The following is a 24,688-nucleotide window of genomic DNA, read 5'->3' as shown; positions in this document are numbered from 1 at the left end:
ACATGTGCCCTCACAGAAAACCTGGTCCAGCTACTGCTGACATGTGGGAAGGGGGGAGCCAGGAAAGGTGGTGAGAAGGTGGCACTGCTGCTGCTCCTGCCTGAGCGACTGTCATCACTTTCCACATCATCAATAGCAGGCCCTACTTTGGACCATTTGGGCATCTGCTACTCAGATACGCTTTCTCTCCAGGCCCAAGGAAACAGGATGGATACAAGTGTTTGATGGGACCACAAAACCTTATCTGCACTGCTAAATACAGTGGTTTCTAGTCATGTTACTTAAACAAGTCAGGACAAAAAAAGCCATCCTCATCAACCACACACTATTTAAACTTTAATTTCAGGTGAAGAAAGTATTTTCAAGGACATAAACATAAACGGGATCTGCAGGATTCATGAGCAAGCAAGCAAATGTCCTTTACCACTTTGAAAATGTCAGCCTAGGAAACTAAACAAGGACTATGCGAAGAGCAGGATACGCCTTCTATCTGTGTTCTTAGATTTGCTAATTTTTGAAAAAAAAAGTTTCCTAAGAACAACACAAGTTGGTATTTTTGAATCAAAAAACCCACATTTCTGGAGAAATAAAGGGATGCAGTCCCCATTATTAAGCCTCCTTCTGATAAATCTAGGGTCCTTAGAAGTATATTAACTCCAAGAAAAAGATAAAAAAGACGTCGAAGAATGAATTCTCTTGTGGTAAAACTACTAAAGTAGCAGCTTCATTTGAATAATCTTGAAGTATTTAGGTATTTATATATGTAGGAAAAGTGGACTTTAAGTATTTATCTAGCACCCAGTGCAAGACAGCAGAAAGTATATCTTGGATTTAACCAGTCAGCAAGTTTATATTATGAACAGGGAATTATATTAAGAACCAGCTGACATTTTGCAGTATTTCTGTGAATGAGGAATTGCCACAAAGATTAACTTCTACTGGAATAAATCAGTAATTGCCCTGATATTCAAATTTGTAACTCAGATTTGAAAGCAAGCCTACAGCAACTTACCATGAACTTTGTATTCAAGGCAAAGATTAGTAGATGGTAATTATTAAAGAAGCTAGCACAGTCCTAGAAGTGACTGGATTCCTTTGTAACACAGAACCATTCAAATGAATGCATTTTAGTAAATCCAATAAAAGAATATCAAGGTAACAAGCAACGTGGACCATATGTACAGAATGCAGATGTTATCACAACTCTAGCAATCTAAGTAAAGAACATGCAACTTCATGTACAACACCACTACAAAATTAGAGCAAGAAGAATATTCCTATTCTGACACTGAATGACATGTGCAGATATTGAAAGAGTAGAAGAGAGAGAGCTCAGCCGTAAAAGTGATATGAAATTCAGAGAAAATCTGTTGCAGAGAAAGACTTGAAAAGTGCAATCTGTTTAGTTTATCGTAAACAAGACCAACAGATGATTTAATCACTGCATACAAAACCTTTGCTGGGAAAAAATCTCACACCAAAATGACTTTTAAGATGTAGCAGAGAAAAATATCAGAAGTCTTGAAGTTGAAAGTAGATAAATTTAAATACAGAATTGCAAATTTTTAAATATGAAAACAACCAATTGCTTTAAGACCTCACTCAAATATAAAAAAGACTTCTTATTCTAAGCAAAACTGGTGCATGCAAATTTGGCTCAGTGAAGGGATTACTGGGTGAAATCTAATGGCTAAATCAGGCTAAGGTGACTTTGTAGACTTAACTCTTAAATTCACAAAACATCTTATTTGCTATATCAAATGGGCACCTGTTCATGCCGTAATGAAACAGTGTGACACTCAGTAAGATGAAGTGAACAACATTCTGTGTACCTAATTAGCAGAGCAGCTGTTACCCATTTTTTTTGTTAGCTTAGAATTGATAAAAAAATGCAGCTTCTAATTAGTACAGAATGCGCTTACCTTTTTCTGTTAGAAGTGTCAAACTGTTTCATTACCACAAAACCAAAAAATACTTTGATGCAGATAATAAAAATTTAACTATCACTTGTCCTTAATGATTTTTCAAAAGTTTAAGTATTAACAGAAAACCATACTATATATCAAACTGTGGGAGCTTAATGACATATAGGATATGAAATAAGGATAATTTCACCTCAGACTTTTGTTAGATATCATAGAATCATGGGTTGGAAGAGGCCTTCAAGATCATATAGTTTCAACCCTCCTACCCTGGGCAGGGACACCTTCCAATAGACCCAGTTGCTCAGAGCACCATCCAGCCTAGCCTTGAATGCTCCCAAGGATGGGGCATCCACAACTTCTCTGGGAAACCTAGTCCAGTGTCTCAGCACCCTCACAGCAAATAACTTCCTCCTAATATCTAATCTAAACTTACTCTCAGTTTGAAGCCATTCCCCCTTCTCCTGTCATTACACACTCTTCTAAAAAAGTCCCTCTCCATGTTTCTTATAGGTTTCCTTCAGATACTGGATGGCCACAATTAGGTCATCCCAAAGCCTTCTCTTTTCCAGGTTGAACAAATCCAATTCTCTCAGCCTTTCCTCATCAGAGAGGTGCTCCACACTTGTAATCATCTTGGTGGCCCTTCTCTGGACTCGCTCCAACAGGTCGATGTCCTTCCTGTACAGGGGACCCCAGAGCTGGATGCAGTGTTCCAGGTGGGGTCGCACCAGAGCAGAGGGGTAGAATTCCCTCCGTCACCCTGCTGGCCACGCTGCTTTTGATGCAGCCCAGGACATGATCAGCTTTGTGAGCTGCAAGTGCAGATTGACAGCTGATGTCCAGCCTCTCATCCACCAGCACTCCCAAGTCCTTCTCGACAGGGCTGCTCTCCATCTGTTCATCTCCCAGCCTGTACTGATACTGGGGATTGCCCTGACCCAGGTGCAGCACCTTGCACTTGGTCTTATTAAACCTTGTGAGATTCCCATGGGCCCACTTCTTGATGCCGTCCTGTTCTTAGGTGTGTCAACCACACCACTCATCTTGGTGTTGTCTGCAAATCTGCTGAGGGTGCACTTGATCCCTTTGTCTGTGTCACTAACGAAGATATTAAATAACACTGGTCCCAATACAGACCCTTGAGCAACACCACTGGTCACTGATGCCCATCAGGACTCTGAGTCATTGATCACTACCCTCCATGACCATCCAACCAATTCCTTATCCATCTAACAGTCCACTCATCAAATCCATCCCTCTCCAATTTAGAGAGGGACCACGTCAAAGGCTTTACAGAAGTCCAGATAAATGACATCTGCAGCTCTTCCCTTGTCCACTGATGCAGTCACTCCATCATAGAAGGCCACTAGGTTGGTCAGGCAAGACTTGCCCTTGGTGAAGCCATGCTGGCTCAAACCAGTTCCATGTGCTTTAGCATAACCTCTAGGAGGATCTGTTCCATGATCTCCCCAGGCACAGGGGTGAGGCTGAAAGGTCAGTAGCTCCCAGGGTCCTCCTTTCCACCCTTTCTAAAATGTGTACAATGTTTTCTCTTTTCCAGTCACCTGGGACTTCATCTCACTGCCATCACTTTTGAAATATCAAGGAGAGTGGCTTGAGAACTACATCAGCCAATTCCCTGAGGACTCTGGGAAGCATCTCATTGGGTCCTACAGACTTGTTTACATTCATGCTCATCAGGTGATCATGAACCTGATTTTCTCTTACAGTTGGAGGGACCCAGTTCCCATCCTGCTGTCCATCCACTAGAGAGGCATGGGAAGAGAGGTTGCTAGGGAAAACAGGCATACTCAGAGCTGTTAAATGTTACTAATGAAGTTTTTAATCATAATATTCACTTTACTCATGGACTTTCATTTTGCTAAGTCTAAGCTGTATAGCTAATGAGCCTCAGTTCCATCTTTAAAAGACCAGGAGACTATCACCTAATTGAAAACCATTTGTATGAAGGAGAGGCTTAGAATATTTTACCATGTAGTTTGTTTCAGGAGAAGAAAAAAAACCCCAACAAAACAAAAAGAGACAGGCAGTACCCTGGTCATGGCTGAGCCAATACAATACTACAAGAAACATTTAGTTACATGGTAGACTTTTCTTCTTATTATAATAGCAATAAGAAAAACAGAACAAAACTCCCTCCTCCTCACAGTCTTTGAAAAACAATAACATAGGCTCTTTTGACGTAAATTAAAATGAACAACTGCCATAACATTAATCTAAAACTTTACGCTACATAGAGAAACGAACTTGATATCCTATATACCAAATATTCTGTAAACCTTGGGGTTTACAGAACCCCAAGGTTTACATGCAACCCAACTCTCCCTACAGATGACAAGTTTTAGTTTAAATGAGGCATTTCAACAGACTGACTCTAATCACTTAAAGGTAAAAGATAATTTTGCAACTCATGGCAGTAATCATTTATGTAATTCTCTAACTCTGCACTTACCCCTTGTTCATCAAGCTTCATAAGCTGTTCTGTGACTTTTGGAGTGTTGAAGGCCAGCCTTAGACAATGGATATTCAGCTCTGGAACCACATACTCCAGCACTTCTTTTAGGGGCAGTCCCCTGGCTGTGCAATGCTTTGCAGTGGAAGGAATAGCATCTTCCAGCACAGAGCCTCTTAATGTCATGAGCTAAGGATACAAAACAAAAATAGTATATATACTGAATTATGCACTGAGACTGATTAGCAATAGCAGTGGAACAAAACATACTGGTTTTTCAATTTTCAGTAGAGATTAAGGACATTAAGTAATTTCTGTTGACATGAAAGAGACATACACAAAATGTCACTCACTGATTAGTAACAGTAATCAGACTATTTCAAATGATTCATCAGATTTAAGTTTTACAGGAAACTACTACGTAGAAAAACTAGTATTAGTATAGTATTTCTATCTAACAGAGCACTGAAAAATAAAAAAAGTATGTTTCTCAGGTCTACTCACGGTCACATATAAAAGTGGAGAAAGTAATTTCCCTCCTCTTTGCTTGCTCTTAGCTAATATAGTTCCTATAAGTTTCTCAATCTTTAACCAAAATGACCTTCACATTTTCCTCTGTATTGGATGTTATGGAATAACTAATTTACATATATTCTGTGCCAGATAAACATAGGGTGTAATTTTGTCAGGAGGTTCCTGGATTTTACAGAAATCTATTATCAATGCTGAAAAGCACACAGACCCCATACATGCCACCTGGTTTTGCCAGCTTGCTTCTAGCTTCTATTACCAACACTCCTGAACTGCTTACCTCACTGGTTCTGAATATGATCCGGTAGTTGTACTGAGGTCCATTTTCTTTGATTTCCTCTGGCTTCTCTCTTCTTATACTCACAGCTACCGGACCCAGGTTCTCATCTGCCCCAAAATAGTTCCAGTGTTCTTGCATAGGAGAAAAGAAAAAAAAAGTCTGCCTTACTTCTTACACATCAACTATATTTTCACACTTGACTGTTATACTGGGAATGCAGATATGCTCTTGTTGACTCTATGGAGCTGGCAGTTCAAGTGGTACCAGGATGTCACTCTTGTGCTTCAGTTCTATCATGAGCTCTGTTTATACAAGAAGGCTGAAATTCAACATGGCATCACTGCTTAAATAGGCCTAGAACAGGATATACCTCTTACATCTTATATGGACATCTGTTTCATTCACATTGAGCTAAGTAGGTATAACCGATTTCCCTCCTCTTAAAAATAAAAACAAGGAAGCCAAATACACTTAAGTGGGAAACTCAACACCCTACATTAAAAGAGAAATGGCAAACAACTGCACTTAGCAAAGGATATAAATTATTTATTTTTGTTTGACTGGTTTTTTTTTGCTTTTTCCATAAAAGTAATTCAGTTCTAAAAGAGGAAAAATTGATGAAGCTGAGAAAAAAGACTTGTTCATAGTAAAAAATATCAAAGCATAGTACCACACAAGAATAAAGCACATGAAACAAAATGACGAGTATAAATATTTAACAGTGAAGTGTTCAACAACCCTGAAAGTAAATTTAAAGTAGTAAAAGTTGAGCTGAAAACTAGCCTAGTAGGGAGGGCAGCAGAGAGAAAACAGGGCTGGCAAAATTGCTTATTAGCTGAACTGCAGACTATTTTGAAATATATTTTTATATTCATTTAACTACAGACATGTAAAGTCAAGTTTTACTGAAAAAATACTAGAAAAGCACATTTACAAAAATTAAAGCTCAACAATTTTTGAGATTGTTGTTGAAGGTTCTTCTGTTGAGCCTTCTGAGTATTACAAACTATCTTGACTCATGACAGAGGTACATCACCATTAATGCAGAAACACATAAACAAAACTGCACATATATTAAGTGACAACTGAATTTAAAGTCAAGCAGTGTACAAGAAAAATAAGTCCCATGTCATCATTTTCCATATGCTGCATATATGAATAAATATTATGCAAAAAAATATAAAGAGCTATCTGAAAATTCAGCAATTCAGAGAAATGGGAAATTCAACGGAATGAAAAAAGATGTAACTACCTTGTAAGGAAATGTAACCATACTGCCTTGACTACTACATAAAGATTACTTGTTATTCTTAAAATAACCAGAGTTTTAAAATAAGAATTTTAGGAGCGGTCTAATATGAGCTATTCTACTATAAAGATAAAATGTAAAATATATTAACATCATCAAGAACTGCATCCTTAAACATAGTAAAAATAGATATTGAACATATTCCATCGAAAGTGAATGCCAGTCATTTTTCCAATTAATAATCACTTGTGGTGATAGAAAGTTGGAAGTCTCATTTTTTACTGCATTTCTTTTAAAAATTATACTTACTGATTCTTGCAAAACCTTCCTCTAACAAGTCAAATACTTTTCAAGCAGGGTGCTTTCTCCTTATGAACTTACTTGTGCCCTGGAATTACACCTTTGTCTTCACACAGCTATCCAACCCTTTAAGCCCTTGGGGGCTCTATTCTACTCTGCCCAGTGTCTGGTATTTTATTGCCCTTTCCTCAACATTTTCCATTTAAGATTTCAAAGCAAGCAAGACATAAAAGAAACATGCTCGCAGCACTGTTAGACTTGCTTTCTACCAAATTCCTCTGCAAGTCTTGAGAAGCCAATACCCTCCACAGAAACAATTAAAATCCAAAATTCTTTTAATATCTTGTGGAATATTGTGTAAATACTGGCACTAAGGTTTGGATGTCTGAAATAGCTGTGAATGGGGAAACTAGAAATAATTAGATCATTCACATAAGCCTAATTAAATCTTTATACTAGTTCACTGGTATGAGCCCAGTAAATGCCAGTGATGTTCTGTTGTTCAAAATTCCAAACTATCTTACTAGCACCTTAGTTTTTCTTCTTCCTCCATTAAGTAGCTTGCTTTTTTGCCCAGGATGTTTATAGCTTACCAGTTTATGGTAGACATGGTCAATGCAGAAGCAACACAGTCTTAGAGAATATTAGATGAATTTTATATTCAAAACCTGAGATAGCTTGGTCATCTCCACAGTAAACTGCTTAGTGACTTAAAAAGAGTGATGTGGTTTTGCTTTTATAATAGAAAGTTTAAAGAAAAAAGATACGGTGGTAATACATACTAGAAAGTTCCAAACATTACATTAGTTTTCTGTATTGACAGTTGCACAAATGGTAAAATTTCTATATCCTATAACCACTCTAGCCTGCAATTAAGATAAAAAATTTTCTCAGGAGAAATTATTTTACCTTTTAAAAACACATTTAGGAAGGCTGGTAAGAGGAATGTTTGAAGCAGCATTAAAATACAGACACTATTCTGTATCATTTGATTAAGCTTTTTAACTAGCTCCTATTGCTTTGGAAAAAAAAATGCATGAAGAATTATGGAATTTTACACTTCTCTGCTAATAGGAAATGTCTTTTATACTCTTTCCCTTCAGTTTGCATAGGGCAGTTATCTTTCTTGCTCTCCTACGCGTGTCCTCAGTTCTCTCTTCTATTCACATTTACTACAAGGTTGTTCTCTCTTTACCTTGGTCTTCATTCTTTCTCCTCTCCTCCCCCACATCTGCATTCATTCTGCAAGCTACACTATATATCCCTGTATCTGACTACTGTTCCTTGTGGTACACTTTTTCTTGCATCTCCACCTGATTTTCCACTACATTCTGAATCTCCTTCCATCCAACAGCTTTCTCTTTCCTGTTGCAGAAAAGAATTAAAGTGCACAAAGTTTAATATCCAATCTAAAGGTAGCTACTTAAGAGTTTTATTGGGAAAACTAGGGCTACATCACAACTATAATTCAAGAACTTTATGCCAAACATGAATACCATAGAAGTCAGCTTCTTTCTCCACCCCACACAGCAGCTGATTGAAAGCAACAATTCTCAAGCTTGACATTATTTAATTAAAACTACTGTTGAAAAATCTTTTAAATAAAAGACAATCAGAACAACTAGCAACAGTCATAAAATAATTTATAAATCCATACCAAACAGAAATAATTGATTGTCCTAGGTCATTAAAACAGACTATACGTATTTTTAAATATTTATCATATAACTCAAAAGATACTTCCAATGAAAGAACCTAAGTGAAAATACTTATTTTCTTAGCAGATATTTATGAGTTTCCCTTGCAAAGAAAATCCAAGTAAATGCACTTGATTTTAGATATCATGTTCATGTGATGTATTCTGTGTAATCAGACTAGAAGTAAAAATCCTAAACATTTTGCATAAGAATTAAACTTGGCATTAAGCATTTTCCTCTAATCCTACCTCAGCATTTACAACACTGCAAAACTCTGCCAAGCAGTTCTTTGGAAACAAGAGGGTAGCATTTTCAGAGCTTAGTCCTATAATGTCTGCAGACTGTTGCTCAGGACTAAACTGCTAACTGCAAATTTTCTGCAAGTCTAGTCACACACTTGAAAGGCACCATTTTTTGGACAGAATATGCAGCAATTTAAAGCATTAGAGCAAAGGCTGTTTTTACTGTCTATCAACAGTTAAAGAAAAGCTGACCAACAGCTCATCTGTCATAAAACCAGTTCAGAAAACTATTTTACTTCTCAGTCAAGTCTTTCATTCTAAGCCAGTAAGTAAAAATTTGTCCTAAATGGTAATGGTAAAGTTAGTGACTACTGCCTGAGGATGACAGAAGCAAAACAGATGCTCTTGGTTCTTTCTATGAGAACCACAATTCCCAGACACAACTGGGGAGACAGAGAAAACAGACTGCTCCTCTGGAGTGATATGCTCTCTTTTCTAAACAGCACTTGGACAAGCTGACAGAAACAAATTTTTCTACCTCTACAGCTTTAATATTGATTATAAATAAGTCTTTAATATCAAGCTATAAATAGGTTAATAAGCATGGCTCTCCTTGAAAAATACTTCATTGCTAATAAATGGCCCATTACCCAAATGCACAAACATTTGTAAGACTTTATCCAGAATACACATACAAAGTTTTTTACCCCTGGAAAAGAAATTTAAGTCTCAATTAAGTTATGGCCAGACATTCAGAATTTCTAAGTAGAAAACATTATGATCCTACATAAAACCACTTCTGTCTCAAATACCGTGCCCTGATCTCAACTGGGAAAGGTTCAGAGAAGGGCAACAAAACATGATTGAGGGGAATAACATGATTGAGCCTTATAAAATCATACATAGCAAGGAAAGGAGAGAAATGCAAACTTTTTCACCTAGCAGTGAGACTGTTTAATCTGACCCTAATCTTTACTCTGGAAGCCACCAGACAAAGCCAGTGAAACGTGGATCTTTATGACCAGTGTGGTCAAGCTGCACAACTCCTTGCTGTTGCAGGAGTACTATGAATGCTAAAAGTCTATCCAGAGTAACAGACATGTGGATAAACATCCAAAGATTACTAAATACAAATTATATTATCATCAGGTTGAGAAGTCCATTATCTGTGCATCTCCAGACGCTGGCAAAGTACACTTGGAAAGTCAGCCATTGCCTGAAGATAGGACTAGAAGTTTTGGGTTGACCTCAGATAACTCTTCCCTTCTCTGGGAACTGTAATTTTATGTCTAGAAGCAGCGAGTTCAAGAGTTTTGCTTCTCTCCCTCTTTTTTTTTTAAATACACTGACACATTGCAGTCAATGGTACAAAAATTATTTGTGTAGGCTAGACAGTTATGTATTTAAGGAAAAATCTCAATTTCTTAGACAAGAATACATTTTCTTACATTTCAGTAAGAAGGCCTAAACAATTTGCTTCTCCTTTCTGTCAAAAAATATACTTTCTATCAAAGCTGAAGTTCATCAGTTGCCTTCACATTTATTTTCTTAAAAGATCAGTTGCAAGGTTTTACACTCATCGCCATCATAGCACAAACAAAAATGTTAGAATGGTCCCCAAGGAAAAAGTAGTGCAGAAAGTAGCCCCAAAACAACTGACAGGTAGCTTCTAGAAATCCCCTCCCCTGCACCTTACATTTGGTGCCACTATGTAGAAAAGAAAAAAACCTAAACGAGTCCAATCTGTTTTCCATCTGATTAATTTGAAAAGCACCATGTTTAGAGAGAACATTATTTCAATAATCACAGAATTTATAAGTTTTACCCTGTGCCAGTTTACTTCAAAACATTTTTATTGTTATTTATGATCTCAGTTGTGTATTTCAGCCAATATTCTGATTTCACTTCAGAGGGTTCAGATTACAAAGCTTCCCTTGCACGCAACTGTGCAGCAAGAGCTGAAAACATACACATTACAGCACACGTGACAGAGCACACCAATACTGAACTGAAGCCAGTCTTACTCTGTCCAGCTACACAAACTACAAACACAAACATCTACACAAACTACAAACCCCTTCAATAAAGAGGCATCTTAAAAGAAGGGACTTGATCATATTAAACAGAGATGCCAGAAAAGACCCTGTTATCTTAACTAAAACAGGTCAGAAATTGCCTCTAATTGTCTCTTAAGAGAAGAAGGGAAAACATCATGCAAAAAAACCCATGACTGTTGTGTAAAAATCAAATAATGAACAACTTCCTTCAGTAGATTTTTTCCTATGTAGAGTTAACCTTTTTGTTCAAACTTTAATCTTACTCCAAGGTCAAATTTGTGCAACTTTCCCAAGTATTTTCTTGCCCTGTCTTCATCCTCTCCCCCTCTTTTTATGCACTAGCTCAGCTTATAAATCTCTAGACTTAAAATTTTCATTTAAGTCCTTCTATCAAATATACCTTTCAAAAAACACCTTTAAATAGTCACCTTGCAAATACATTTTGTATATCATAAGAGTAGTGTTTATTTCCTGTTAGAATAAACATCTCCATGTGAATTAGTTCCTTCTGTTCGTGAACAGAGAGAAGACACTGCAATTCATATGATCCAGCAAGGTTCATTTCTCTCCACTGAGTAAAAAGGGAATCTGCACAATGAGCTCAGATATAAAGTAAAGGACGTGAATCCAACCTTGGGAAGTGCCATTATAAAGTTCTTTTCCCAATATCTGCACCTTGTAGCATTTTTCTAACCTCCTCTAAACTGTCTCCAACAGTCTGGCACTTGGTCAGAATATTATTTATCGATACCACCACTCTATAGAGGGACCAATTTCCTTTACATACAAAAGCTCATCCACTTCCATTCATTGAATTTATACAAAATTCATTCACAAATGTCACATGCAAATATTTACACTAACTAGATTAAAATATTTTAATTAATTTGGACCATGTTACTAATACTGTAAGCTCACTTATACCTCCCCCATACACTGCTAAAATTTGAGATGCATCTATCATTCAAGTAACAATATCTGTAAAAAATGAACTATTGATTTCACATAGTTTAAGATTTCAGTCGGGTCACTATCAGCATCTCACCAAATCACCTTGAAGAAATTAAAATATAGACTATATGAATGCAATGGTTTTCATTTTTTTCTTTTTTTTTAAGACACAAGATTAACTATGGAGTTTTTTCTTCTTTGTGGCAAGACCTACTTTCCATTAAATCATGCTGACTGGCATCAATAATGATTTTTAACTAGCAGTTCTTTGTTCATATAGTCCCGAATTACCTGCTTTGCTATTTCAAATTGGAATAAAAACAAACTCAGGCTTACAATTCTCTCAAACATCACTTTTTACTCTTTGTAAGCTCTAGGATCACTAGGGGTTCTCTAAATCTGTGAAATTTTCCTGGTTTGAGATCTATAAAATGTGTTGTTGTTGAATCAGAATTCTTTGCTTTATACTTCTAAGACTATAATATTACCCAAGGCCTGCTGATTTGATGAGCCAATCCCACTGAAACTGTCTTTCAGCACTCTTTCCATTTATAACATCATAAAGATCCAACCTCCTCTTTCAGCAAGAAAACTTCTGCATCACTACCTGCTTCATGTTGTTAAAAAAAAAAAAAAAAAACAGTTACAACTGACTTCCTTGATTTTTTTTTCCTGTTATGCTGCTTTATCACTATCCCATCTCATCAGTTTAGTCTAAAGTTTGCTTAGGGAACAATGATACTCTGCATGGTCAACAAAATGTGTTTTGCACCTGTAGAAATTTGGGGTTTGGGCATATCTAATGAGGCTTCTGAAGTACATATTTTCAGACAAAAATCTCTGGTAGAATCAACATCCCTGGCTTGTGCCTGCTGGACTGGACACAAGGAAAGTGAATTTAAAACCCAGTTTTACAGCTTAAGAAAAAAAAATCACAGCTTCTTCTCTTCCTCCAAACACACTCCATACATATATGTTTTTATATCTGGTTGCCCCTCATCAATGCCTTTAGGACTAAATTATGTAGATTTTATCTAATTCATCTTAATTACAACTACAAGAAATGGAAATGTAATGGTGACTGTAACTGTAGTAGCATAAGGGTGTGGTTTCCCTTAAGGAGAAGGGAAACATAAATTGCTGTTGCCTAAAGGCTGAAATTCCTTCCATTCACACCTCCTTCCTCTTCTGCTGTTCACTCTCATTGCTCCCCTGGCAGTAGGGCTTTGATACTTCTCTGACTGCAAGGAAAGATAATATGCCTCACCAAAACCAGAGAGAAAAAACCATGCAATAAACCCCAAATTTATTGTGATGGCAAGATTTCTTCTGGTTAGTAAACTCAACTGGTTTATCATGTTTTCAGAAACCAAGAGAAATACAAGTACAAGGGAGAGGAATAAAATCTTCCCCTTTTACCGATGAAATGCTGGTAAATCAGGTCAGCTGTAGCGTGAAACCGCACCTGTAGTTGCTGATCACGAAACTCAGAGTGATAAGGTATCAAATTGTTCCAAAAGTAGACATATAGGAAGGTAATCACGGACAAAGGTCTCTAATCCCAGGGTCTCCCCTCCAAATATACCTCATCCTATATCACACATCTGGTTTACTGCTCCCAGGAAACCAATATTTTTCCTAACTTCTTTGTCTCCAAAGGATGTGGGTCAACACTGTCAAAAAACATGCAGCAAAGGCTACTGCTCAGCCCTAGAAAAACTTCAGAAAGAGGAGACTGGAAAGAGTAACAAGAGCCACCCCACAATGCAGGGATAAAGAGGCGAGAGACGGACATATTTTGAAGGCAAGAGAAAAATGGGAGATGAGATTATTACAATAACATACAGTTAAGAAGTTATAGGGTGATTTTAACTGACTTAATTCTAACCAGGCATCCCTATTGTTTTTATCTGCAGGAAACAAGCTCTTTTGAGCTGCATTCACTAAAGAGAAGGAAACCGGTCCTGATCATTGGTAGGTAAGGAACAAGCACTCTTCAGGTCAGTCAGACCAGTTCTATCCATCAGGAGATACCACAGCGAGGCACACAAACCTGCAGACAGAACTCAAACTTTAAAGGACTTTGGTTTGCATTCCCTTTTTGATCGTTTCCAGAATCATGAAGAACAGACAGCAAGATCTTCATCTTATGGTGCCACCATCACTTTGGTGAGAGGGGTATTTGGTTAAAGATTGGGCTTTGCTGTTTTCTACGGGTCAAAAAACTTTGGTCTGTTGTTTGGGGTTTTTTAATCCCTCCCATATGCCTCCAAGGGAAATTATAATCCTTGGTTTCACAGCAGAACCATGTGATAAAAAAAACCTGTATTCTGGCTTTTCAAATATGTTGTTGTCATTGCAACATGGATATATGTGTGTGTATGATGATATTTATATAGTGATACTTTGTGTCTACAAAATCTGACAGATTAGAATTTTCTTTCTAGAATGATGGTTATAATGAAAATAGTGAGTGAGGAAGACAGAATTTTAACCTTGTTTATACTGATTATTTATTGTTAGATGCACAATTATTATTTATTCCAAGATGCACATTCCACTAAATCCTCAGTACATCAAGTCTTGCTACGAAAGGAAGAAAGTTCTTCTATTTTACAATTTTATTTTCTGGTTTTAATCTTTCAAATGTCAACCCCTGCCCCCTCCCAAGAATAACAAAGCTGTGTTTCAAGACATTTATAATTTGTAGTCATTTCTGTCATATATATCAGTAATAAAATCCTCAACATTCTTATACTCCAACACTGTGAAAGACTACTTGATATAGCACGTAACGTGCATAAACATACCATGCTTAAGTACTGATGATTAAAGACACACATAATTCTTGCAAATACTATTAAACATCAACTGAATTTTGCATGTCTGTTCAAGGAGAAATAAAATTTACCTACCTTTCTGGTAGAAGAATTTTCGGTAATAATATGCACCAAGGTCTACATGTTCAACGATGTATCTCTTCACTCTGTCTATATGTAAAATCAGATTCTCCTTGGGAACTTCCAGAACTGCAACTCCGGCATTTGTGCAATGAGAACTCAGAGTCGACTCAAATGAGGCACTTTCACACCCACTGAAGGAACCTGAATTAGATTTGGAAAGGCTGATCTTCCTCTCCCCTTCCCCACCAATCTCATTACGAAAATAAGGACAACTCATCACTAGTTCATTGCTTTTATCGTCCCCCTGGTCCATATTGAGACTTCCTTTTGAATTCAGGTCTTCAGTGCTGCCCATTGGAGAATTGAAACTTGCAGAATGGGACAAGGGTCCAGAGACAAGTGATGCTACAGCAGCAGCAGATGCACCTGTTGTTGTGTTCCTTCTTTTAATAACGTTATGCCTGTTGATTGCTGCTTCATTTAAATCAAATAAAATACTCTGTACATCATAATGAGCAAAACACTTCGGACAAGTCCAAGGCTTGATGCTATCTTCTGACCTGTTATCTTCAAGATCTGAAGACTTCCCAAGTTCCCCTTCACCTTTGGCATTGCGCAGCTTACGAAAAATAGATGAATCTCCTGTCTCTGATTTTGAGCGTCTCTTGAGTGGTTTCTCCCTTTCCTTAAAGAGTCTCAGGTTTTCCCTTTGAGTAATAGGTCCATCTATCACATCTAGAGAGAATCCTGAACCTTTGCTTCCACTGGCAATCAGGAGCTCACCAAGCTTAGCTGTGGCTGGGCTTCTCTGATCAGACTTTTCATCTTTATAGCCCTTCAGTAAGTCAAAAAAACTTTCCCCTGAAGTTCCCTGCTTATCTATGGAAGATGTGCTGCCATACTCCCTGTGCAGAGATGGGCCAGATTTAAACGTGGGTGAAATACATTCATCAAAACTATCCACATCCAGCTCGCTTATGGTAATGTCGCTGTTGCTGCGCTGTCGTATTCTGCGAAGAGCTTTCCTTGGGGAACTGGGATAGCCATCAGGTGTAAGAAACCTGGAATCTAGATTCTCAGATTGTCTGGTCTTGTTTTTAAGTGTGCTCTGGATGCTCTTCAACATGACAGAATCGCTAGCGTTCAGGTTAACAGAACTTCCCTGACTCCCAGGACTGCTTTTAGAAGACATGCTGTCAAGGCAACTTGACGTTTCAATATCTTGACTAGATCTGCTTGTTTCCTTGATGTTCTCCTTCCTTGGGGGCCAATCAGCAATCCTTGCCCTGACCCCCATTTTGGGGACTCCAGGAGTAGAGGTAACATGATGGGAACTCTCATTGCGAGGAGGTCCAACTGGCGCCATGACTGCAGATCCTAAGCTGCCATTCTGTGACCTAAAGCGCCTCATATAGAAATCATCCGAGTGGACTTTTGAGGTGCCATCTGTTCCAACTGATACCCCAGTGGCAACAGCCCTTTCGGTCTGGGACCGCTTCAAGCTGGTCATGGTCTTTCAGTATGTTCAACCTTAGTAAGTTCCAAGAGAAGACACAGTCATTTCTGCTTTTTAAATGCACAGTTCTCTTTTGGAGAATAGTCTCCAAAATATACAATGGTTGCATGAGATCTTAATCATGGATACTTAAGGACACAGTTAAATGCAGGATGTCCAGAAAATTCAGATATTCAGTAGGTTTTGATAAGTAATAATTTCCTTGAACTTCTGCATTTTAAGAAGTAGCCATGATCCAATACATTCAAATTGCTTTAACATCACTCGTGTTCCAAAATGTCAGTTGTAATCCCATCATTTATGCTTCTTTTAAGCCTAGAGTAGAAAAAAGAGAGATAAAATAATTATTTATTTAATAATATATAAGTTTTTTGGTAACTGAAACTATCAAAATAATTATTACACATAACTAATATTTTTAATAAACATGCTTTTAAATCCTGTTGATCCTCATCTCAAAAGTGCAGAGCTGTGCTATATAGTGGTGAGGAATTTTCTAAATATTGTTGGGTTGCCTTCTGAAAACTTCCAGATTTTTATTCCACACATAAATACGTTTTCCTTATGAACTGATTAGTAGTACTGTTACAATGCACAAGTAGGGAGGTAATTTCCTCAGCTGAAGGACACATACAGCATTTCCCAGAGAAATTAGATAGGAGCCAAATCAGAACTACTTAAACACTTAAAAGAATTTGCCATTTACGGGTCATACATCCTTGGTTGCAATTAGGTATTAACAATGCCTATTCAACTTTTCCATTAATGTAAATAACTGACATGCTAACAAAAACGCTTATTAGTGCAAAGATTACAAAATTATAATAGAGAGAATGGCTGTCAATAACATTTATTTTGTGCTTTGCACAGCCTTATTTGCAGATTACCTGCATAGTCCAGAAAGTATGTATCGCCTCTGCAGAGAGTTCACAACAAAAAAGGCTAAAGCTTAACCGAAACACATACTTTTAAGTAACTTGATAAGAAAAGTTTCATTTTCCCTGGCTAACAAAATATTGTCTGCCACAGCTCCTGTATAATCCATCTTTACAAAGTCATAGAAATTAAATGGTTTCCCATACCTCATCAGTACTGAAGTGATTACAAAGCATTTTGTATACTGCCCTTTGAGGAGCTAAAAAAAATAATCCACAAATACATCATTGCTAGTAGAAGACAAAAGCATGGGATTGTCAAGATAAAAATCTTGCACTGCTCTGTACATCCTTTAACACAAAGAAGTTAATAATTTTCAAAGGCTGAACCAATTACACAAAATGTGGCCTTTAAATATTTGCCAAATGTGTGCAAAGAGATGCTGCTGAACCAGCACTACATTCACAATACAGTATTGTCTACAAATCAAGGCTTTCTGATGCTTCCGGGGAAACTAGTACTTTCTGCAGTCTCAGAACTACAGTACTTTGCACCACACTAATTAAATACCAAGCCAGGGCACTTTCTGCCTCCAAAGACATCATGTTTTAACTTCACTTGCCATATACTACACCTCTTTGAAATAGCTGCTGTTTATATAAAGTTCAACATGTAAGGAATACTTAAAATGCATACTGACTGTATCACACACAACAAGAAAGCACAAGTCACTTAGGGTATTACTGTATTTGCACAGCCATTTACATAAATGGTTCTTTTCCTTGTAATGTTTCTGAAGTTATAGGATCATGGAATGGTTCGAATTGGAAGGGGCCTTAAAGATCATCTAGTTCCAACCACTCTCCCCCACCATGAGCAGGGATGCCACCCACTTGATCAGGTCTCGAACATCTCCAGGGATAGGGCATCCACAACTCCTCTGGGCAGTCTGTTCCAGTGCCTCACCACCCTCACAGTAAAGAACTTTTTTCTACCATCTAATCTAAATCTTCACTTTTTTAAATTTAAAACTGTTTCCCATTGTGCTATCATCATCTGTCCATGTAAAAAGTCCCTGCCTTTTTTCAAAGTCCCCTTTAAGTACTGGAAGGCTGCAATGAGGTCTCCTCACAGCCTTCTCTTCTCCAGGCTGAACAACCCCAGATCTCTCAGCCTGTCTTCATAGAAGACAACTACTACAGGTTTCTCATTAACTTAAGGGCAGAATTTCACTCTCAATTTTTAGCAACTCTAAAAATTACCAAGTTTGGTGGTGACCAGTTACCCCTATCCCCCCAAATTATTTTTTTTCCTTTAAAAAGTTCCAGGACAACAATCCTAAATAAGTAAGGATATGCATACATATATACATATATATATATAAAACCCCCAAACATATATGCAATCATACATGAGAAAATACAACTAAGTGGTCTATTTAAGTTATTCTTGACCTGTTGTATGTACGGTACTGTCATTAATTACAGAACCACACAGTATATTTTCCAAAGGAAATTTTCTATTCCTGACTCAGCTTTAAAAATTTCTGACTCTGGGGACCACCTGTTTCATGTTCTGCAGGTTTTTGCAGCTGTCCTCGCTCATCTGCTGCAGCAGCTGGAATACAGGCCATAAATAATTAAGGTAATAGTTAATATCATACGCAGAAGACCTTAACTCCACCCTTACCTATGTCTATCTTTATATGAATAAATCACTTTTAAGTCAAATTTTGTGGAGACTGAAACCACCTGTCTGTGTTTATTTCTCTAGACCTTCTCACCCCACTGTCTAATTTGAGACTTAACAGTCTGGTCTAAAAGGTTTATTTAGCTCCAATCAAAATAAAGTGAAAATATTGCATTTGATAACATTAAAAACTCCAAAAGCACAAGTCCTGGGTACACCAGTTACCAGCTCTAATGGAAAATAAAAAATAATGGCAATCAGTACTTTAATCTTTTCTTATATTAATTACTTGCAAAACATGTCAGCGTCAAAGACGAGGGTATCACACTTGATTTAAATGACCATCAGTTACCAGTGACAGGTGCTATTTTTCAAGTGGAAAACCTGCAGAAAATTAAATATTAAGCAGCAAAATTGCTAACACAGAATATGTGATCTATTAAAATTTGTTACAACAGCAAGATAGGCAGCATAGTACCTACCTCTAAAGACAACTGCAGCATTTGTGAGGAGAAACACTTTGTATTTTGTTATTATTTCAATATAGAAAAAATAACAATTCAAGGTGGAGCTATGAGTATGCAAACAGAATATGGCAAGGCCAAACTAGCATAACCAAGAAAATGTAGACTTTTCCAATTCATCTGAACTTAATGAGGAGGCCAAAAAAATACTCAGATGAACAGCTACATATAAAAAGCTGTAAATGAAAACCACATGCAAAAACTACTGAAAGGGTACATGAAAATTTAATACTGATAATATCAATTAAAAACCAGTTAAGAGAATAAGCTTGGAAAACCAATTATCTGCTTATCAGATTACATACAATAACTACTAAAGCACTCCAAGGATCTGTTCAAAATGGGTCTCAGATTCTTAGGACAAAGTTTATTCTTGGTTTCTTACCAGCACTAGCAGACCCTGCGTCTATTCTCAACTCAAAATGAGCTACAAGCCTATCTTCATTCTTTTCCTTTCTATTTTACCTCTTTGATCACTTTGCTCCCTCCTCCAAAACTGGTGTTATAGCTGTAGGACAAAGGACTATTCTGATAAAACTTAAAAGGTCCTTGTAGATGAATTGCAAGATAGTTTTGCAGTCCTACATCATTCTTAAAAGGTAGGTAAGTCAAGGGATATTGGTTTTATATTCCTCATAACTGAAGTCAGCCACCAGAAAAATGAAGACCTATCAATCAAGATTTCACTTAGACACCTTTGGAATACAAAGCAGTGAACAGAAGTAATTGATCAAGAAAAAAATCTCGCTCAAATCAGCTCAGGATAGTAAAAAAACATCAACTACTGCACAGTAATCAGTTTTTATCTTGGATCCGGGTAGCAAAATGAGATAATTCAACACCTACTTGTTCAGGTGAATGGAGAAAAGGAGATCAAGCCTGAAACATCATTTCAGAGACCTTCTATTACAGTCTTTCCTAGCTTTAGTTTATGTGGGATCACGTTCTTTTTCCTTACAAAGTAGTGACTTTACCCACAACTGAGTCTTACTTGAAGAGATTTAGTAATTACTCTGTTATCTGCTGAGAACATGATGAGACTTTAGATTGTAGAAGCATGGGTGCTAATGATCCTAATACTCTGATGTTAGGAGAGAGAGAGATCTGGGGGCACCAAATTATTTATGATTCATAATGTTCCAGAGGAACATTTCATACTTCAGCATCAGCCCTCATTAAAAATGGCATTTTATAATTAAACATTTGGAAATGAGTGAATCAGTTTTCTACTTCTAGGAAAGTCTCACTTTTGCCAAGCCTCCATAACACTCACCTGCTCCACCCCAAACAGTAAAATACAGTAGAGGATGGTAAATGCAACATATTGCCAGAGATACTTTAAAATCACAAAAATAGTAGGATAAGGTAATCAGAATAACATTTTCCTGCAAGCAGTTTTTAAAAACATAAATGAAATCTCTGTTCCACAGGGTTTACTGAAATACAGGTAACTTAGGAAATGCAGTGTAACCACACACACATTACTGGCAGTAATCCTTGTTAACTTTTACTGGGAAAAGAACTGGCATTGTCATAAACCCTGGAAAACTAGCAGCTCCCCTGAAAACAGAAAAATAAATGAGAACAAAGAAAAATATTTTATACATGAAAGCTTATCTATTTGTGTCACAAATTCTTACCTGAATTATAACAGATCAAATCCCAGAAGGGAATATTAATTTCTCAGCCAATTAAGTTATTATATGTACAAAATAATGTCTAATTGCAGAAAATTAATTCCTCAGAGGAGAAAAATTCAATTTAGCCTTTAGAAATACTTGGCTCTATGTGGTTACCTATTATTAACTTTATCCTTTTCTTCCCAGGATTACTTTCATCATTATAATTGCAGAAAAGTTAAAAGGTTCATTTTTCTGAGGAGATTTTTACCAAGTGAAAGGCTATTTGAAGAATAGTATTTGGTATTTTACTAACTTCGTGATTTTATTTTTTGAACTTAAAGGAATTGCTGGTTTTTTTGTTCACTGAGTTTGTGATAATTGTCAGCTCTGCATAGGATGAAAGAGATTCCCTCAACCTTCTTTTCTTCTCCTCCACCTTCCCCATTTATGGTGTCAACAAAATCTGCCACCAATTCACAAGTCAGCAAGTCTGTGTTTCTCCCTGTTTCTCTCAATGTTTCCTCACACCCTAACTATCAGAAGAAAACCTATGCCCTGAGGACACTGTGTGCCATCTGTTGCCATACACACAACGATCACCTGCACTGATCTGCTGAGATTTAATAGTGCTTTATTCTTACCTTCGCTCTCTGCTGAAGTAGCTGATGCAAATACACGTGAACTTAGGCAAGGTTACATTGATTTTAGGAAGTAATAGTAATTAATGTGAGCTGCTACCATTAGTTTCTGCATTCTTGCAGTATGCCTTTTTACAGACAAACACAAACTTGCTCTGCTTACATGGTGAAATAACCGGAGGGTGTGCAGTCACTAGAGGAGGGTGCCGAGTTGAGTGCATCTGCTGTGGCACTCAGCAGAATTTGCTCCCTCAGGTTTCGAGCCCTGCTCACACAGCTGTAAACCACTGGTTGGCTCAGAGCGCAGCAAACCAGCTGGCCTCCCTGTGCAAAAGGCCATGAAGTCACACTTAATAATCATAGTCTCCTGCAGTCAATGGTAAATGCTCATGACATAACAGGATGGTAAATGAAGCATAATAAAAGCTATCAAATTGTGACAGATACAGCAACGCCCCACCTGTGCACTTCAGTACATTTTGCTCCATTATGACTTCCTACTCATTATTCATCATGGAAATACTACGATATCTCAAAGCCAGAATTGCATCCTCTGTTTTCACATCCATTTCGTATCCATTAATCAAGACACGAGTATCACAATTACCAAGTGTACAAGTAACTGTTGCTGAAGCAAACCCTTTAAAACTCCTTTTAGCCAAGCAAGAAGAGAGAGAAAAGGCACTGCACATGGTCATTCCTACTTCCAACACTCGTGTTCCATTTTGGTACCAATGTCATTCATCTAGTTAATTAAATGCAAAATCCCTTTCTTGGAAGCTAACTTACAGGATCTGAAAGGGAGATGCTGACAAATCTTCCTGTATGCTAATTGCATTCTATTCTTGGAATGAGATTGTTAATGACAACAGTTTACTTTTGAAAGGAGCGCTTGCTCCCTAGGAAGCAACTCTAAACCAGTGCCAATACATACAAGCAAAATATTCTAGCTCACAGATACTGTCTCTCCAGACAGTGAAATTTTTAGCAACTACAAAGCAGATTGATTTATACCCCTCCCTTTTCTTATTTTAAAGATATGTTTCTTTCTCCGTTTCTAGCTGTTGCTATATTGCATCCCTGGGTAGTGGTTCCAGAAACAGACTGCTCTCCCTTGTGTGTGGACTCTTACAATTTACTGCAAAGTGCCCAAGTTAATCAATGACTAACTTCTGATACTGCAAGACTCTGACCTAAGAAAAACCACAAACCAAAACCAAAGGAAAAAACACAGACCAAGAAACAAACCCCCCCAAAATGGGCTGATACATGCTGGTACAGGTACAGCGTAAGAGCTGTCAATTACAGTAAGGATCACGGATTCCCCTTCCTGAGTTTTGCTTGCTCATACCCACATCATAGCACAAAGGCTCAAATGCCTCCTTTCTCCTCCAGCATAGCCACAAGTTTGTTTCCAGCATACCTTCGGGACCAATACAGAGAAAGAGCTCAGCCTGCAGTCTCTGCGCTGCACCACTGGCTACGTTCATGCTGGCCATATCTGTACATGCAGTCATCACCACATCTCGTGACATGCCACAAACATGTTGAGTGAGAGACCTCAGTTTGGAAGAGGGGAAAGAGGATGCTTAACCTACTACCTCTAAACTTCCAGTTGCTTCTAAGTAGTCTGGAGTGCAACTCAAAGCTAATTTTATGTTTTTAATAGGTGTTGGACTGTCACTAATTTGATAAAAGGATTATTAAAAAATATAAACCCATCATTTTGCTAGCACTTAAAATCTTTTTCCCAACACCATTATATTCCTTTGCTCTATCACTGCAGTTGCTCCTCCCTAAATTAATATTCTGCTGCCTTCATGAAAGTCAACCAGTTACCAAACCTTCACAGAGTTCTATTTCTCCATAGGTTGACTGATCATGAAGTCATGTGTTTAAGGGAGAAACAAAAGCAGCTTTTCAGAAGTGAAAGTTAAATTTTACCTAAAATTAATGGGCTTTGTTTCCAACAACCCCCATATTAATCACCTAGAGAGCATTTCGTATTCACACACATTCCTGAAGAAGCTCTTCCAACTATTGCTCCTGCTTTAAAGATACTGCTGTAGTGGTGGAGAGGAGAATTAGGAGCAGGGGGATTATTACCTGATATCCACACCAAAAGTGTTCATTGATTCCTGCCTTGCCATCATTCCTTTGCTGGTGCCCCAGGCCCCTTGAGCCGCCAGTCACATCCTGTTTCTTTTCACTCTAAGGCCAACTGCCACCACGGCCAGCAATCGCCCTCCGTTATCCTTCCTTCTCATCCCCAGGACCCTTCTGCCACGCAGCCTGTTTGGCCATGGCCCCCAAATCAGGTAGACAAACACCATCAGATTCGAATTTCAAACCTCAGTTTGCTTCCTCAACAAAAGCCACTCATAAGACAGCTGAGCATCTCATCAAATGAAGTATCATTTCTTCAAGTTTCCAAATGACTAATAGGTGTTCAGTGAATCTGCTGATGTGACAATACAAAGTAGATCATTATTTGATTCTATTCTGTATACAGTTCTGTATATTAAAAAAAAGAAAAACAAAACAAAAAACCAACCCACAAAAAACATCAGAAAGCAACTGGAAGTTGTTTCATAAAATCAAACACTATGTTTGTAAAGTGAAAACCAAGTTCAAGCTATTACTGAAACATAGTATTTAAAAGTACGCATCTAAAAAAGGATTTTTCTCCCCCAAACAACCTATTAAAAATGTCAATTGACCTGCCTAAATGGTATTCTTTTATGACAAAGACTTTAACACAAAGTTAAAATATTTTCCCCTAGAAAAGATGTTCTGTTTTTGTGTGTAGGTATATATAGCACGTATATTTTTGTATACCTACATCTACATTTATTTACACACAAGATGTTAATGTTATCTCTCAAAAGCTTCTCTAAACAGAAGTACATAAATATAACATAGGCAAATGTTGTAATTAATCCTCATGTCATTTAAACAAGAGTTTCCACAACAACTAGTGGTTTACAGGTTTAATTCAAACTTTATCCAAGTAAAGACAGCATAAAAATAATTGTACTGAAAATCATAGTCCAGACTGTAAAGTCATACAAGGGCTACAGAGAGTAAGAAAGAGATCCTTTTAGCAGTTCACATGTTTGAACAGATAAAGAAGTTTGTAATCCTCAAATAATCTCTGCAAGAAGTACAGCAGCTTCCGTTTCAAATAACTGCCATATGCAGCCAAGTGTGCAACA

The 24,688-nt window shown here is 37.4% G+C and overlaps 1 protein-coding gene across 13 annotated transcripts in view; it reads right to left on the bottom strand.

Moving 5' to 3' along the window:
- SIPA1L1 (signal induced proliferation associated 1 like 1) overlaps positions 1-24,688 on the bottom strand; it is a 215,175-nt gene that overhangs the window by 62,671 nt on the left and 127,816 nt on the right. For 12 of the 13 annotated variants that reach the window (XM_051791511.1, XM_051791500.1, XM_051791498.1 and 9 more), the window contains 3 exons: positions 14,621-16,439; positions 5,210-5,340; positions 4,399-4,587 (listed from right to left, as the gene is read on the bottom strand). In XM_051791511.1, coding sequence (XP_051647471.1) covers positions 4,399-4,587; positions 5,210-5,340; positions 14,621-16,118 — 1,818 coding nt within the window. In that variant the 5' untranslated portion in view covers positions 16,119-16,439. Of the gene's footprint in view, positions 1-4,398; positions 4,588-5,209; positions 5,341-14,620; positions 16,440-17,206; positions 17,226-24,688 lie in introns of those variants that run through there. The other variant, XM_051791510.1, reaches the window with a different exon arrangement.

This window comes from Manacus candei, unplaced genomic scaffold (assembly GCF_025592945.1).
Source record: "Manacus candei isolate 608988 ecotype Guabito, Panama unplaced genomic scaffold, ASM2559294v1 h1tg000033l, whole genome shotgun sequence".
In the NCBI taxonomy this organism is placed as follows: domain Eukaryota; kingdom Metazoa; phylum Chordata; class Aves; order Passeriformes; family Pipridae; genus Manacus; species Manacus candei.
Note: the sequence above shows the minus strand (reverse complement) of the source record. Positions and strands in the feature narration are given on the sequence as shown.